At 39.6% G+C, this 18,737-nt stretch overlaps 1 protein-coding gene and 1 non-coding gene across 4 annotated transcripts; both read left to right on the top strand.

The window, feature by feature from the left end:
• Positions 1–1,655: 1,655 nt before the first annotated feature.
• On the top strand, positions 1,656–18,733 carry pabir2 (PABIR family member 2). Of its 3 annotated transcripts, none has more exons than XM_088293478.1 (11): positions 1,656–2,284; positions 2,613–2,724; positions 2,832–2,910; positions 2,991–3,044; positions 3,283–3,326; positions 6,539–6,593; positions 6,844–6,945; positions 8,478–8,563; positions 9,402–9,466; positions 14,589–14,685; positions 17,199–18,733. In XM_088293478.1, exons 2-11 carry the CDS (start codon positions 2,633–2,635, stop codon positions 17,338–17,340), a joined length of 816 nt encoding a protein of 271 aa, XP_088149604.1. In that variant the 5' UTR covers positions 1,656–2,284; positions 2,613–2,632; the 3' UTR covers positions 17,341–18,733. The 3 variants fall into 3 exon arrangements, with proteins under 3 accessions (XP_088149604.1, XP_088149603.1, XP_088149602.1); XM_088293477.1 differs by having other exon boundaries at positions 2,585–2,724; XM_088293476.1 differs by having other exon boundaries at positions 1,657–2,724.
• Positions 6,672–6,783, top strand: LOC148337928 (small nucleolar RNA U109). The gene has a single exon (XR_015843022.1). It is a non-coding gene; the product is annotated as a small nucleolar RNA U109 (small nucleolar RNA).
• Positions 18,734–18,737: the final 4 nt, after the last annotated feature.

Here is an 18,737-nt window from a genome sequence, read left to right as displayed (position 1 = left end):
GTGGGACTGGAATGAATGTATCTTGTTTCCATATGTCACAGCAACATCTTGTATTTGTATGCTGCTTCCAGAAAATAATCATGTTGGTTTTCTGTCATGCGTTCCAACAATATACCATATTTGCTGGTAAGGCTTTATTATGTCTGTTTATTTACACTTGTCTAGCTTACATTTCAGTTCTGTTCTTATATTCCCTTTAAAATCTGAATCTTGGAATTACAGTATTGAAAGGTTTTGGGGTATTTGGGTTTGGGGTAAAATTTCAGGAAGAAACTAAGATGCACCGTCACCTGTAGAGGTGATCTTAATTTGACTTCTAAATTGTGAACTCTAAAATGTCCACCTGTTCAATGATTCACTACTTTTTGCGCAACATAACACAAGAAACAGCAGGTGTTCTATCCATTGAATGAACCATTATGTTTCCTGTTTCAACGACAACACTTCAGATTTTGTCAGAGGGAATGTCCTATGAGATTAATGTCGTGGTGTCATTGATAGGTTGCCACAGAGAGATTGGAGGAGGGACAGAAAGGCATAGAAGTGGACATCACTGTAAATAAATTGACTATTGGAGAATATCAAGTTGGGCAACCAATATTATTTAAAAAAAAATAAGATGTGAACATGTGCATTAATAAATTAAAATTAGTTAATTCAAATTCACTCGTAAAGGTTCTAGTGAATTTCAGGGTCATCCTATAGTCTCAGGAGATATTTGTGAATCTAGTGTATAATTGCTGATATACTGAAAAGTAATTAGGAGATGATTGTATTCTAGGAAAAAAGCACAATTTGGGAATAGAAAACATACAAAAGTAAAATGATCCAGATACCCAGCAGTCAAATCGTCAAGTGTGCAAGTTTACACAAATACTGTAAAGTTCTGATTACAAAGTACACTGATGAAGAAAACGGCGACGCAGGAAAAAGGTCGATATTGCACGCCGAGTTGGACAACGGTGCTCTCGGATAGGACAAATTTACTGGCGTTCAAGACTGCACTGGGGCCAGCCCACACTTAATTCAAATACTACAACCGTTAAGTTAAGACAGCCTCCGCTTGTCACTATCTGCCTCACTTGGATAAGTGACGGATGTCTGCATTACGGTAACAAGCTGCCAATTGTCTTCTCGGGCCAACTTCAAAATAAAAGCGTAAAATAATTAATGAACGGACAGGCTCAACATCGATGCTTTTGATGCACAATGAGTATAACATAATTCGTACGTGATCACACATCCATTCCACTTATGGGAGATGCCAGACTTAAACTTTTTAAATATGTGTTCGGGATTTCATTACAGTCGTATGTGCATATTTCAAATGACTTTTTCTTAAACGTAGCATCAGCTCTGAATTAAACTTTTACTGGGTCGCATCTGCAGATCCTAGAAGTGGAATGTTGTGAAAAGGCACCCTTCTTTTTTTTTTTGAAGGCATGCAGTTTAGTGCAGATTCCAAATGAGTTTTATTTTGAAATGCAACACCAGAATGGTTGCATGATAACAGATTTTACATTATATATATTTTTTAAATGTACACTTTTACTAATAAAAATAATCAATATGCATTTTAATTGTCAGCCTTTTTTTATTTTCAGTCCTTGTAGCTCGCTGACGGCGCGTTACCGTAATGCAGAGTACAATACACGTATGGAGGCTGTCCTCGCGGCAATCCTTAAAGGGGCGTGAAGTTAGGCTATTATGCTAACAAGTTGCTGCGATGCCATACTGTAAGGATCCAATGCCTTTTTGGCGCCGAGCTGCAGAAGCGGAGTAACGTTAACTCTACGCCGTAAATTTACTCCGTTTAGTTGAGCTTCTTTCAGTGGGACGTAGTCGATACGAACACGGATGGCTTCGAGTGTCCCGCTAATGACGAGTGAACCGGATCTCTGGATATAGCATTACGGCTATTGGCGCTAAGGCTAACGTAGCGAGCTAGTTAGCCTATTTCGCTAAGCTGTTGAGCTACTGGCGACCGTTGAATCGGCTAGTTCGCGAGCAACAAGCTAAACCCAACATCGCTAACAGCAACTCTGTGTTAACCGCGCGGTATCAGAACCACTTCATCCAAAGCTGCATTTGACGTGACCGTTCATTGTGCACTTTGTTATCAGTAGCTAATTGTAGCCTCCCCGACCTTCTTTATTTCACGCGCTCGCTTTCAAAGGTAACAGTTGTAGTCAGTAGTCACGCTATTGCAACTCTCAGCTCGAGTTGACGATGGTCATTGTGCTGCCTTTAGCTATCGCATGCTAACCATCCATCTGGAAAGTTGGTGAGTCCACATAACGTTACGAAAACCGTTAAGGCGGACCATCTGTGGATGTCTAACAATTGCGTTGGAAGGAATTGTAGTGACAACGTTATTTTTGTTTGATAACGTTATTTTATTTTCTGCACGGTAGAGTTGTTCAAAGATAGGCCTCGTTGATTGCGTTGGCTTCTGACTCTGGAGCTTTTTTTTCCGTGCCTGCCTGATTGATGAGTTTGCCTGAAACGTGTGAATGTGACGCATTCCGAGAGCAAACATGTAACATCTAAGACTTGGCTTTTTGGGTCGCACAAACAATCGCAGCATTAACCTGGCACAATGCACAACTCAGGAGTCCTATCACAAGAAAAGATGGAGCTCGATCTGGACAGCCCATCTTCCTTAATTCAGACCGAGGGGCAGCTGAGGAGATCCAACAGTGCACCTATGATTAATGGCTTAAGGTACTTTTTGTTAGCTAATTCATTTAACATGTTTCTTAAATATCTTTACTCCAGTGTACCATTTCAGCATATAAGTGCTGAGCTAATACAAGTTTTTCACATTGCAGTGATAACTCCCAAGTGTTCCAAAGAGAGGTCTTGCGATGTCGCAGAAATAGCACAACTGTTGTCAACAGGCCCAATATGGTACAAAGCTCAATTTCCATGTTATTTATGCTTTTGGAGTTACTCAGTTGTGAATGTTGTCCCTTCATCATTCATTGTAGGTTCCGTCGTCGCCCATCCGTGTTCCCAGCACCAGGCTTCATCAGATCAAACAAGTGAGGATAAAGAACAACCAGTCATGTCACATAAGCATGGCAGACCATCATGTCCCTCTCAAACCATAGGGATAAATGGTGCATTTTGACATGCTAGAGTAACATTTTGGGGTTAGCAAGACCTTCGGTCTTAAATGATCGCTTGGTAGTACCAGACTCCAACAGAGACATTGAAGTAAAGTCAGTGATTTGTGTTATTGTTATGTAAGAATTGACACTATTTAATATGCCGTCACAGGAAGAGGGGGTCGATCTGATGAACAGAGAAACTGCACACGAGCGGTAAGGTACTTTATAGAACCTTGGGAGGATTTTTGGACAGGGAACCACTCAAACTGAATTTAAACAATTTAACAGATTTTTATTTAGTGAGAGACCCACACATGAGAAAACCAATGAAAGTGTGTGCTTACTAGGGTGCACACGAATTTCCAGATTGGGTGACTGAAGAAAATAAATATTGATTGTAAAGCTTACAAGCCGCGAGGGTATCAAAATCTCCTCGACTCTAAATGGTCTTTCAAGACGTCATCCCAAAAAATATTTGTACAAATTACAAAATATATGTTCTATGTGGCCCCACTACTCTAAACATGGCATTTGAAACCCACCCCCATCTCAAGGGGCGGCCATTTTGACACTTTCTATCGACTGAAAATCATGTCACAGTTTCTCAAGGCTCAGATAATGACCAGTCACTGCTCAACTGTTTTTGAGTTTGGTCATGTGGCGTTTGCAAGCTTAGCCATGTTTTGTCTTTACTGCAAATTCTATTACTGAGCATCCATGAGAGAGATCGACCAATACCAATTCCGATACTGATCACATTGATTAGCTGGACATCTTTCAGTTTTTGCGCTGCTCACTAACTATTTTAATAATCAATTTACGTGTCAGTTATTTTTTCAGATTGATTTATGTATCAGATTTAAAAAAAAAAAATAAATACTTTCTCCTAATGTCCATCCCATTACTATACAAAAAAAAAAAACGGAAATGCACAATCGTATACAGTGGAACCTCTGGTTACGAACGCTCCTTTTAACATTAGAGTCAAGTTATGCCCAAAATATTTGTAGAAAAATCACCTCTATTTTCGATATACAAACTGTCTTGACTTGGACGAGTGGGTGGATCCATGTTGTAAACATTCTCACGCTGCATAGCCATTATTAGCAACATGAATAACACATTGCTGTGGTCTGAAAACTAGTGATATCTTGCCGCGGTTTATGGCGGAATCCATTGCGTATGTAGGCGGAACTTTCACCTCCTTGATCATCCAATCACGGATCAGTGTCGCGTTTGTAAAGTCTGAATATCATTTAATTTTGGCCCCCAAAAATCAATTATGGTGTGGATGTCTTTTACAAAAAAATAAGGCGTCTTTTTAAGTGAGAGCAGAGGTGTGGCGGAAATTCCAACTGCAAACAATGCATTCATCCACCCAATCAAAGATTCCCGAAGCGGCCTCATTGAATGAATCTGCTAGCAGCGCCCCTGTTGACAGACGCCTTGTACTTTTTCCAAACATGTAAATAAAGCACTCAATGGTCAGAATGGCTGCTAAGAAGAGGGAAGTGTTATTGGAAGCGCTTGTCATACATAAGCAGAAAGATCTGTGCTGTTCTTCTTGCGTTTTAGCCTACATACACTGTTCAGTATATCCGAGTGTACCCCCTTGAAAAAGTTAAAAAATCTTGTTTGCATTCAGTGGTCCCCATTGAAACATTTGTGAGTGTTTTGCAGTATAGTATTTCATAGAAAATCTAGATTTGGAAAGGAAACTAAAGATGGTCTTAATAACCTGTTTACTTATTTATGCTGTTGATTTTTGGAAAGAGACAAATATAAAAAAAATCGCTGGTGTTAGCGGGAGCGAGGCAGTCAAAAATAATTTTAAAGAAATGCCTAAAAGAAATTTGTAAAGAATACAATTTTTAAGCGACAGTTGGAATCCTACTTTGATTTTTTTTTTTTTTTTTTTAAAACTGACGAGTTTACCTGAATTGGTATGCCAGAATCAACCAACGAAGAAAAGAAACTAATAAAACCTGAAATAGGTTTTTGCAGTGTTGTTATGAAAGAAGATTCTTTTTCATTTGGGCAGCTGTAGTCCTCTTCCCCTTTGTCCCCTCATTTTACAAAGTTAATGTGCAATAAGTATTTTTTTTTTATTATTTCATTGTAATCGTGTGTTTTGACGTATTTCTTGTAATTTAATTTAGCAGAGCAGTCAGTGTCTCAAAGGAATAAAAGTGCAACGATCAATGGCATGTGATTTTCTGAAAAATGGTTTAATCCGATTATGTATCAAAACATGCAGCCACATTGGACATTTTGGAGCACTTTGTGTACAGACTGTGATGTCATAAACGCTGTACAATACTTTTCCACTGAAATTGTCCGATCACGATCAGTGACTTATTGAGCGGTTTTAAGTTTAGTTTGGTGTTATGGTGGTTGCCTGGGTATCTCTTTATACTTGGGTTTCAGTTTGGAATGTTAACCTTGCCTGTACAGTTAATAATTAGTTTTATGATAGCAGCAGTTAGAGCCTGGAAATAATTGATTCACCGCGGCACCTCCCTTACTTGATACTTCTCCCCCCTCCTACATGTGCAAGTCTTTGAATTTTGTTATATGGCCTTTTATGTTGCTATGAGCTGAGGTGTGTGGGTCTCCCCCTTTTTTTTTTTTTTTTTTTTTTTTGTTTTTCACCAGAACTGTGCACCCCCTTGCCCAGTGCATAGCTTGGTAGGTGCTTCCGCCTGCCCCACTTTTTGCCTCTTGCTGTCCCTTTTTTCCTCATCTCAAGAATCAGGGCGCTGGACTTGGGCCAACTGTCAATCCTCCTGTTCCCGTCCTCCCCTTGCTAGGTGTTGCTGTCTTTTATGTTCCTTGGGCGGGTTGGAACTGAAAAAGGAATTTGACAAATGCAATGAAAATAAAATTTCATTCCCTTTATATTTCCAATATTGAAACCATTGTCAAATATTTTTTTTAACTCTGAGTTACTGTATTTGCTTTGATTGTCATATATTTTTTAAATTGGAAAATGTTAAACCTCTCTCCACCCAAATGCATAGTTTAGTACATTATGCAGCAGAAATCTTCTGAAAAGATGATTTTCACCACCTTTTCATTTGAATATTGGTTACAGTAGCACATATGATAGGCCAGTGTAGGGTGGTGGGCTGCTCTTCATTGATTGCTTGACTGACATTAAAGCATTACAATAGATTGCAAGAAAAAAAGAATCACTTTAAAAATGTATTACATTGAAATGGGGAGCTTTCCGAATACTGTAGTTTGTGATTTAAAGATCATGCACTGCTGTTATTTCACAATATGATAAGACTGATACAGCAGTACCTATAACCACACAAACCATTTCAGTTTAGTTTTCTGAACTGTGGCAAACAGAGCTCAACTGTCATTTGGTGGAAGCGTCCCAAAAAGTGTTAAAATGTACCTCTTGTCTGTCCACACAGAGAGGTTCAAGCTGCTATGCAAATAAGCCAGTCGTGGGAGGAAAGTCTTAGTTTGGTAAGCTTCATCACATCACTCGGCTGTATTTCCACATGGCATGTTTAGGCCTCTGGTCATCGCTGCTCTTAATTTGGAGTTGGTGTGAGCTAACATGCTAGATGAAAAATACCATTACTGTATTTGGGAGTTAACAGGGCCACCAGTCTTCAAGGTCAGGCTGAGTTGGTAGTATAATACTCCAACATTATTTTGATGACTTAAATTGTCAGTTTGAGTAATGACCAATGTTTATTTTTTTCTTTTTTAGAGCGACAATGATTTTGAAAAGTCCGCATCGTCCTCTCCTAAGCGTATTGACTTTGTGCCTGTCTCCCCGGCACCGTCCCCAACCAGAGGGATAGGGAAAAAGGTACATCTGACCTTTTATTACAGAGGTATTCAATTAAAAGTCACAGAGGTCCACAATGAAAATTTCTTCCAATTAAAAGGTCCGAACCAAAGTCCAACTTCCCAAAATATCTAGCCTATGTTTACATTTTTATATAGTTTCAATATTTAGTCATTTTCAACAGAGCGCACTTAGATACTAAATATTTAGTAATGTTCCCATTAAACCAGTCAAACAAATATAAGGCGTTTATTTCACATTCAAGAAAATGTGGCTCCAGGAATTTAAGGGTGCCACTTCCAGAAAAAAAACTGTAAAATATCTCCTGCAGAAATATATAAAGTGCTAAGCATTGAGTTAACATCTTTTACCTTTTTTTTTTTTTTTTAGATCAAAGAGTTATCAGCCTAAAAAAAAACGGAAAGCCTAATTATCCGAGTAAACCAGGTCAACATGTTCAGTACACAATCAATAAAAATGGCTGTCATCATGAAAAACTAATTCAAAATGAGCTTTGACACCACTTTTTCTTTTGAATATTTTTTTTTACTTCTCTTAATGAGAAAAATGAGTTTGTGACTGCCCTGCCAGTGACTTAAATCTGGGGTGGAACGGAGTCAGGGCCATTGGGATTTGGTAGATTATTTCACACATCTGGGTTTTGTGTTTTCCTTTAAATAATGTTTGTGCAACCACATTTAAGCACTCCTTCACAACTTCCCCAGAACTTGAACGTTTTTTCCCCAAAATCCATTATACTTTTAGTGAACATTCGTTTGCATGCCGCTGGGCTGTAAACGAAAATGTAAAAATCTGTTGTACTGCACTCGATGTTCGATGTTTTTGCGTGCGCTCACCTCAAACTTCAGCGGATAACTGTGCACAAAAGGGCGGTGTTTTGTTTCGTTGTGGCGCTTCGCAATGTTGCGACGGTTTCTGAGCATATGATGCACACTGGTTTTGAATCGGCTGCAGCCAGATCGAAACTAAATTTATCCGTCCATTCATTTAAAACAACACGCAACGACCTCGCTAACTTTTTAGCAAGGCATACTGTCAGCAGCACTCTCTTCCGGTCTGCTACGCAATTGGCAGTGGATCGTAAACAAAAGATTTGATTGGCTCAAATCAGTGGCGCCTTTTCCGTATTTACTAGAATTGCAACGCCAACGTTTGCAAATGCGCCCTGAAAAAAATTCATCATAGATTGGCCATGGGTCCGGTCCGAACCGTCCCGCGGTCCGCATCCGGACTGCGGTCCGCCATTTGGTGATGCCTGTTTTATTATATCAAAATGCATATAAACTGATTGCACTGCCTCTAAGCAGATGATGGGTGTGCCCTAAAATAACTATTCAATGCATTTCTATTCTATATACGCTGCCACGATGCATACAGGAATTGTCGATTGGGAAGAAAAAAAAAAAGTCATAGTTGTGTCCCTTGCAATCCAACCTTTGTGTAAAATAAATGAATGCCCCTGCAGAAGTCTGACAATAATTTAAGATTGTTTCATCTGTTTTGTATCAATGTCTGTTCCTTGCTGGGAGCAGCAGTGCTTTTCCCCTTCTCTTCAAATCCTTGTGAGCAGCAACGGCCTCACTCCCAGTCCTATACCAAGTCCAACCAGGCGCTTTGGGTGAGTCTATATTGAGCTTAGTTTTCAACATCCATGTTCATTTGACCTCCTGATGTCTGTTTGCTGGCACCAGTTTGACACTTATGAACTCAAAGTGGACAGTGGAGTGGGTGTGATCACATGTCACAATTGGGGGAATTGCGGAAATTCGGAGTGATCAGCAGCCTCACTTTTGACATCTTCTGTAAAGTCGAGGCTCCAAATTAGTGGTCTCGCCTCCCATGTTTACGCACGTGAAAATGGCGGCGTCTTATTAGAGCCTGTGTGATTGGAGAACTTGTTTGAAGCAATTTGTCACTTGTTTTTATTAAGCCGTTGCTTTAGTAAATTTTAAAACAATCACAACTACTGTGCTAAACACAAACCCAATCCCAATGAAGTTGGGAGATTGTTTCAAGCATGAATAAAAACAAATCATGCTCAACCTATAGCATATACTAAGACAAGGTGTTTAATGTTCAAACCGATGAACTTTGTTGTTAGCAAGTAATCGTTAACTCTGGAATTTCATGGCCGCAAGATGTTTAAAAAAAAGCCCGGTTAGTGTCACGTTTACCACTGTGTCACACCAGGTAAACAAATTTGCTTCTCAAATTGCCACTAGTATTTGATGAGCAAAATTTATCTTCAGAGGAAAAAAATATTTCGAGCCTTGATAGTGTATATTTTGTGAAATTTAAAGACACCATTATACTCTTACATTATGCTGGAATGCAATTTCTTCACATACAATACTGTATGTTTTAGTTGATTTCTCATTAATAATTCAATCGTTATGACAATTGAAGAGGACTGAATTATCCAGTGCTCATTTTGAAATGGTTGTTTTTCCCCTTAGCCGACGTAGCCAGAGTCCTATCAACTGCATCAGAGCCAGCATCCTTGGGCCAATAAAACGCAAAGGTATGAATTTCGATATGTATAATTAACCGTGGTGAACATAACACTTCTAAAAATTAGCACTCGAAGTTGATGTTAGAAATAAGAAACCTTGGGGTTTGAAGATTTTGTCATTAATTTCATCCATTGCTAGTAAATGAAAAATAAAGATATCAACCTTAACTTGTCCAATACAGCTTCATCGAGTAGTTCCACACGGCAAGTCACACAGCGATTGGCCTGTTCACGGCCGAAGAGTGTCATCACCCACAAAGAACATGTCACCGCAAATAACCAAATTTGATTGCATGGTTCCTTTTGAACCAGACTGGGTGTGCTGAGAGCGCCCATTTGTCTCGTGCAGAAAAAAAACGTGGATGTAACTTGCCAGAGCAACACACTGCACCCACGAAGGTCCACTAATGGTCAGTGCGTCATTTATTGTGGAAACGCAGGCATTGCAAGGACAATATTTAATGATCAATTGATTTTTTTTTTTTCTCCTTTAATTGGCTTAGTTTGGCAAGGCCATATTAAAAAGCCCCATAGTTTGACCACATCTGTGCTCTACAATGTTAGTTAGAATATTGTGGGACTCCATTTAATAAGATGAAGTGCTGCAGGAAGGCTCTTTGGGAGAGGTGGGTCCTCATCAAAACCTAGCCTGGCTGTCAATGTGAGAATGTCCACGGCAGCACCTCAGATCTTGTCCAGGTCAATCGGTTTGGAACCAATACCACAACATCCAATTTGGTCATCATCCCAGAGCCTCTTAACACATGCGCTCCACGCGGCATTCACCCAGTGGGGAAAAAGGCGAGACGAGGCTGTGTCAAGAGAAAAGCAACACGCCAAATATATAAATAAATAAATAAATAGAGGACCGGGCTAGGAGAAAAGAGAAATGGCAATCAACCAGGCCATTATTTAGTTCAAGTAATTGCAGGAATGTCAAAATAAGTTGACTTCAAACATTTCTACTGCGGTAGCAGCTCTAATTTCAGTGGATAGGGCATTGTAGAGCACTGGAAACCAAAGAAATAAAAACTCTCTAGAATCTGCAGACTTCTGTTTGGCTCCCGAGATTAATAAACGACCAGCAAGTTGTGAACAGTGGGGCGGAACATACAGTACCACTAAAGCAGTGAGAGAGGAACGTGCTAAGCCGTATAATATTTCTTTAGTCGCAAAACATTGAAATCTCATCTCAAGTGAACGGGGAGCCAATGAAAATTGACTAGTATCGGCGTAACTTCAAAAATCAAACTTTCTTGTTCTTGTCAGGAGTCTTGCTGCCGCATTTTGTCCAAATTGCTGAATTTTCATACGAAACATGGCTTGACCAGAGAGCAATATGTTACGATAATCGAGGCAAAATGTAATAAACGCGTGAATTACATTTGGGTCCATACATTTTTAGACATTGCCACAGTTTTTGCCATTCCAGCCCTTGTTACACCACCACAATGGATCTCAGATGACATAGTCAAGATGTGCTTAAAGTGCAGACTCAGAGCTTTAAGTTGAAGGCTTTTACATTGAAATTAGGTGTACTGTGTAGGAAGTACAACACGTTCAATCTTTTTAAAGGACCAAAGGTAATTGGATGATTGGCTTCTTAGCTGTTCCATGGCCAGGCATGTTTCAGTCCCTCATTATTTCACTACAAGGAGTATCTTAAAGGCCGAGAGTTAATTTCAATTGTGGTATAGTCATTTGGAATCTGATGAGGTCATCTCACAATATGAAGTCCAAAGACCTGAAAGGTAACTGCCCTTTCACTTGTAGAGCGCTTTTCTACCTTAGGTGTACTCCACGTGCTTTAACACTGTTTCCTCATTTATCACCTGATGACACGTCATCAGGAGCAACTGGGGATTCAGTATTTGCTCAAGGACACTTCAATGTGGTCACAAGGGTTGAGGATTGAACCTACAGACTTCAGGTCGGATATGACCACTCGACCACTGAGATATGCCGCTCCTAGCTAAAAAAATCAAAAGCATCATAGAGGGGGGGGGGAGTAAAAAATAGGTATAGCCAAATAAACTGTTTGGAAGTTTCTTAAAAAGAGAGAAGAAACTGATCATAATGTTCCCCCTCCTTTGTGAGCAATGGCGCACTGTTCTCAGCCTCTCAGCACACAGCAAATGGAAATTTAAAGAAGAATAAATAAATAAAAGATAAAACCCAAGCTATAATTCCAGTTGTGAAAATTTTAGTTGGCTCGTATGATTGATGGTACGGGAAAGAAAAATGCAGCAAAAGAAGACTGAAATGCCAAGTGAGCGTCCATGCCGTGTAATCACCTTCACACGAACATTGTTCTCTGCCCAAGCGACCCCTCCGAGCAGACACGGTCTTGTCCAGCGTTCACGCCGGACACTCGTCACCTCACCCATCTGCTCAAAATGGCGAGAAGGAGCCTCGACGCTGAGTATGTCTCTGCGCAAAGCTTATTACCGCAAAGCTTGTATGACGTTCCGATGGTCATGTCGTGTAATTCACAAGAGTTCTGGCAGACCGAGCTGCCGTCGTCACCACTGCACGAGACGCAAATGATCAAACTTTGACAGGCTCGCTCAAACATAATCAAAGCCCCCTGCTTTCCATGTACCTCAGTCCAGTTTTTTATAAAACGCGAGTTATGAAATTTAGGCCACTTTGTCCTACTTTTCCATTTGTTCGAATGATGATGACAGCTTAAGTTATTCTCCTGATATTTACCTCCAAAGTGTTTGAATATTGTTTAGCATTATTTAAAAAATATGAATTTTAGAGACTTGTCTTATTTCCTTGAAATGCTTCTTGAGTGAAGTATCTAGTAATAACATTCAACATTTAGTTTACCTTTTCATTCACTTTTATATTCACATATTGTGATGAAAAGTCTCCATTGATTCATGTGACTCTCCCCTTGATCACAGTTTGGATATTTAGGATGGCAGATATTGAGACCAAATTGATTAAGAATTATCATTACAAATTTGCCATTTACTTAGTGATTTCAAATTTTGGGCCGGTTCACCACATAAAAAGTGGCGTAAAACATTTAATCCTTTACCAAGTCATGCAAACAAGAGTAGATTCTATTTGTGTTTGGAAACTCTTCAAAGATGTGCTGTATTTCAATATTTATTGTAGGTGGTTTGACTTTTTTTGTGTAACATACATCATGTCACATTTTAGGATCTCAGGTTTTGCACAGGTGTTATATTAGTTAGGCCGCGGTGTGCATGTCAAATGTTGCTCTCCATGGTCCAAGGAACGCTCAGGGAGCTTGTGTGATTGCCCAGACACATGGAAAATTAGAGACATTATGTATGCGTCACTAAATCGGCAACAAGTTCAGGACATTAATCTAACGAGCCAGACTAAGGGCCAGAGAAACAGTCAATAACTAACTGTGAGATAAACTGCAACGAGGCAGTGGATCACATAAGAACTTCAAATGTTTTACAGGGGTTGTAGGAGCGAGGGCCAAGTTTGAGAGCACATTCGGAAACTTACAGGCTCCCTAAACACCTGGAGCCCTCGCCTTTCTTACGAGGAAACGCAACATGAACTCACGGTCGGAAAAGAAAACCTCATTTAGTGGTTAAAAACTCATTAGGTTTTAACCAGCAATCGCAAAGACCGACAAAGTTAAGATTATAGTCTCTGAGTTCATTAGCGAGCAGGGCTTTTGAAGAAAGTGATTGAATATTCAGAAGAGCAAATTTCAATGGAGTAGGCTGATCTGAGCTATTTGCCTTTATTCCTAGTCATAATATTAATAAGATTGCGTTGCTTGAGTCCCATATTGTACTTAGAGTGACGAGAGGCACAGCGGGAGGTTAGGGCCGTTGCAATCTGCTAGCTATTTGTTGCCTCGTGAGTAGTATTTTTGAGAGCAAACTCCTTGTCATCGATGAGACCGACCAAGGAAGAATGCTTAAATTCGTCGTTTAGCATCACCTCAGGAGAACACGTCGCTATGCAGTGTAGCAGTGGGTAACGTTTCTACAAAAGCTAGCCAGCTGCAGGTTAAGTTAAGCGAGAATATTTTGCTCAACCTCTCATCATTGCCTCTCGAATGCAGGGCCAGACACGATTAATCAATGCCAACTCATCTTTTTGGCGAGATTACTGTAAAATTCCTTCCCACGCTGACTCTTATGTCCGCCACATCTACAGTTACCAAATTATTCTGCTCTGTCTGACATACACGCCCTTTTAGCAGGGAAAGCATCTAAAAGAGCCTGCAGCCCTAATACATATGACGTCCTCAGGTTCCTTTAAAATGTTTTAATACCCTCTAAATCTCTAAATAAATATTTGAATACACGTATGATACTTCATATTAATAAAATAAAATTAGAAAACAAGATAATGTACTTACCAACACTGCTGAGAGGTGGGGCCATGATGTGAAAAAGCTTTTTGGTCACCTAACATTATAAATGCGAGCTTGGGCTGTCTGTGTCCCTTAAGTGACCCGGATGTGCAGAAGAAGAGACAATTTTGCTCACGATGCAGTCTTTACCAAAGTAAATGTGGTCCAGCGTGTTGGGGCATTTGTACATTGGAACAATTCAGTCGGAAGTGGAAATAAAGTATTTGAGGGTTATGATGAGGCGAGGCATTTCAATCTCTTTTCATAACGACTTCACTATAGATGATGTTACATCATTGCAGTGCGCAAAAAAATGAACCGGCTGAATTATTACTATCACCATAAATGTCCACTTAATGCCACTTAATGTTTCTAGTAGGATTAAATTAGTCAATACTATTACTCAAAACAACTGCAGTTAACGATCTCCCAGTTCCCAGCATTCTGAATGTTTTTTTTCCAAGTCATTGTAATTTGCTTCTTCTCTGATTTATCATACCGTGAACGTCAACGAGGTTAATTTATAAACTTACTTTGTCTTAAAATACAACCTCGCAACAACGAGCAGAGGATGCAAGTAATTTTGGCTCAGCTCATTTGCACCCTTTATGGGCTACAGAACAATTTGTGATTTATTGTTGCTTCCATATATGCATGTAGCATTTGCGTTATAAAACATCTAGAAAATAATGTGAATGGAGTGAAATGGTTCTACTGCAGAAATAAGCGTTGTGCGGGCAGGTAATTTCATTGTTGCCTTCTACTGTGCAGGTGAAATGGAGACGGAGAGTCAGCCAAAAAGGCTCTTTCAAGGAACCACCACTATGTTGTCATCTGATATGTCCAACTTGGCGGATCTCGGCTCCTGGTAAGACGTTATACGCAGTCACAACCGATAAATGCATTTGTTGAAATTTCACTAGGAAGCCACTGTTGTATATGCTCGCATTTTTGGTAAAGTTCTGAACAAAGGCGCATAGAAAGCCAAATGTTGTATAAGAGTCCATAGAGCGTTTATAATCCAAAGAAGTACAACAAAATATGTTCTGTGATTTCTGATTTTTAGCATCTGAACATGTTTTCCATCATTTTGAATCCTAGCAAATCTGAGTCTGGTTGACCTTCCAGCTGCATTTGCTGCTTTTAATAGGCACTGATCATGAATTGAAAAGTCCTAAAACCATTCTTCACATTGAAATAATTAATGATGCGCCCCGACTAGGACCCTTTTACCACAACATTGGAGTTCAAAGAGTAGAAGCAAAATATACCCAACATTGACTGAAAACTATTAGAGATTAGAACAGAAGATAAAAATGGATAAAGAGTAGGGAGTAGTGCACGTTGAAATTTTAATTTAATAAATGTTTGTTATATTTTGGGTCCTCCGTTTACAGTGGAGTTCTGTATGTTAAGTCGGAAGCGACTAGAGCTGTGCGATATGACAAAATATATTGTGTAGACAATAGAAAAATTTCTATTCTGTCACTTTTCTACTATGGTGTCTATTGTCATTCCTCATCTGCAGCATACTGCATGTAATAAGAATGGCAAATGCTTTCACTTATAAATCTTATGCCACACAGTTGCCACCAATTGGCAGACTGAACAACACTGCATGGAAGTGAATTATATATGCATGGTCTTCCTCCATTAAATCTAACAGCCAAATGAAAATTAATAAAGAAGGTGTGTAAATGCAAAATAACGAAAACTGCGACTTTGAGAAAGAATAAACATGCTGGGTACTCCTTCATGCTACACAAGCATAGCAGTTTGCATTTTGATCCTTATCAAAACGAATAATAAAAAAACTGAGAATGATCGATTTTTAAGTTTCTCCGAATTGAATAGGGAAACCATCCCAAAAAACGTCACTGGCCTGCTAATGTCACCTGCAGCCGGGTAGTCGGCAGTCGAGGCGAGACATCGCAGCAGCTAGCTTGAGCAAATTTAGCTGGTTACTGCTGCCTGCAACTGTCTAACTCATATTTCCATGGCCACGAATAAGACCAAGACACTTGTTACTAGTGTTGTTCTCGAAAAAGGATTACGAGGAGAAATTAACAAAGGGAACGTCGGAAAAGACATTTTAATCTCAAAACTAACCTAATGTCATCGTGCAATAAATTAATTTAAAAAATGCTTGGCTGAATGGGTACACTTCACAGAGGTCTGGCTGGAACAATGTTAAAGCGGAGCATATCCAACTCTGAAGTGCAAAATAGCAGTTCATTTATAAATGCACATATTGCTAATGTGATTTGTCACAGGAGTCCTGAATTTTAAGTTTGACTTTTGACATCTGCACAATAAATCAAAATTACATTACAGTAGAGCCAACTTTTGATTTTATTATAATTCATTTCTGTCATACATTTTTTTTATGCCTATTATTTCAATTGAAATTTACAATTTGCGTGAAAATATGTAGGCTAATTTACGTCTGTTTACATTTGCTAATTTTATGTAGTAGCACTATTGGCTGAATTTCTCATTTGATACATCCATATACAAGTCTGTTTAATGTCACTTGAGAAAAGGTAAACCGTCATAGTGTGCTGTATAATTTTTGTATGTGGTATTTCGTTATGATATAAAATATGTGCCTTTGTGATTACACTTCAGTAGTAAAGTCAAATTACTGGACTTATTCTATGAAAACAGTTCAAGGCCAAAAATAAAAAGCAATCAAATAACAACTAGCAATCCTGCGGTTAGCGAGGATGCTTTTTTGTCCCACATGGTGATTGTTCTACTGCTGTGAAAAGTAGTTCATTTCACACCGTTTGTAACCTTGAACTGTCGCACTTGATTCGGTGCTGGCAACCCAATTACATCAGTGTACTTGACAGAATGAATGTGCTGCTACCTTTTGAGCAGTTAGACTTTCTCTGGAGACATGAGCTACAATGAATACCGCTCCATCGTGGTTCATGGTTCAAGCCCCAGCTAGATTGCATATTTTCATGGCTTTTGACGGTGTACAGGCAAGTCTGAATTCAGAGTCACATGCCTTCAGTTTTGGAACATGTTGTAGCGCAACATGCCGTGCACGGCAGCACGGAACACTTCTGGATGTAGATGCAGTGAAATTGACATCAACGGGAAGAGACAGTAGAGGTCCTCAACTAAACTGCACTAATAGATGTTTGTCCCACAGTGCCATGTCCCACTCAGATAAGATAAGATAAGATTCCCTTTATTAGTCCCACAATGGGGAAATTCGAGGTTCGAACCCAGGCCTCCTGGGGAGACTGGGACCGGAACGCGGCGCCTTAGACCACTCGGCCATCCTGGCAGCCACTCAGTGTTGCTTTTGTATGGAAGTGGGTTTGAAATATCTTTTTGTGTGCCGAGCCTAATTGTGTTTTCATGCAGCCACTCTCCGGATTGTTTGTTGGACGGCAGCCTCAGTAGTGTCTGCTCCTCCACTGACTCCCCGGGCAAAATGGAGGGGGTGTCACCGTCGTCGTCCAGCAACTCGCCCTTCGCTTCCCTCCAGGATTTATCTCCAAAATGAGATCGCAATGGCAATAAGGAACATCCCAGAGCCAGTGTTCTCTGGCCAGGAAAGACTTTTCCCTGCAGACGCGTCACCTCTGCTATGCTTAGAGGAGTGTGTGCTTTCTATTTGTTGCTGGTTGTCCACATCGAGGGGTGCAAGCCATGTTGTGTGGTGGGGAACGGTGACGATGTGAAATACTGAGGATGCTGAGCACAAGCTGCTAGTCTTTGGAAGGATGGTGCTTGGCTTCACTGGCATTAGTTCTACAATTACAGTAGCTATCATTCACGTGTGTTCCCCTCAATAGAGATGAAACATGAAGCACTGGACAAAAACCTATTTAGATTTGTGTATTTCCCCTTTGTGATGGACCCCATTTTGTCCAACAGGCCTTTGTATGTCGACTTCAGATCTTTTTTGTAAAAAAAAAACTAAACAAAAAAAAAAACATTTAACTTATTGTCTTTCTGCATTGATTGCTAATGTGTACATATTAGTTTTATGGATAGCGTGTATAGTTTATAAAGTTCTGATGAGTTTAATGGTGGTGTCGCCATTCCTTCTGCAAAATAAGAATATGAGGAAACTTTACGGTTTTACTGTGTAGAGACAACTGTTCCCTTGGTTAAAAAGTGCATGTGTGCGTCAGTCACCCAACCTGATGCCTGTCACATGGCACGTTACCGGGAGACGCAATGAAAAACCTTGCAGTTACTTGTATACGACACTGGAGTGGTCTTTGTGGTGTTTAACACTAAAGGCCTCTCTATTGTTGTTTTGTTTTTTCTTCTGGAGAATAATTATTTATGGTAAAACGACAACAAAAAAATATATATATATAAATATATATTAAATAGGATGACGATAGTGTTCTATCCCGAGTATAAGTAAACATTTGTGTAATTTTAATTGCGTGAGATGGCACCAATGCTTTGTTTTATGAGAGGCTGCTGTTCCTGCTGTGGTTCATGTTGCACAGGGTACCCGTTTCTTGTTTTGTTTTCAACCTGTGTTAGTCTTATGTGAGGTAGAAGTTTGACTGGACCTCCAATTATTCGAAAAATATAACGCGATGTCAAGGTTTAGCCTTTACTGTGACTTTTGCACCGAATTTGTGATCATCAGTCCCTCCTATCCCCTTTATGTACAAACAAGGACGTGATTGTAATGATTTTAAAGGAGTTGTGCCCTTTTTATTATGAAGAATGGTTTGTTTGCCGTTATGCAATTGAATGTCGTTTTGCTTCATCCAAAATTAGAACATGGAAAAAGCAGTTATTTTGCCCTTTTGTCAACGCATGGTTATTCTCGGGCATGACCTAAGTGATGTCATATGTCAAACTGGCCTTTGCTTTTTGTTTGCGTTCATATCAAACAAAGATGAAATAAATTATTCCTTTGTCTGCTGTGTT

The sequence above is a fragment of the Idiotropiscis lumnitzeri genome, chromosome 4 (assembly GCF_059441095.1).
Source record: "Idiotropiscis lumnitzeri isolate Australia: NSW breed Sydney's pygmy pipehorse chromosome 4, RoL_Ilum_1.0, whole genome shotgun sequence".
NCBI lineage: Eukaryota > Metazoa > Chordata > Actinopteri > Syngnathiformes > Syngnathidae > Idiotropiscis > Idiotropiscis lumnitzeri.
This window is presented reverse-complemented; position numbering and strand designations above follow the sequence as displayed.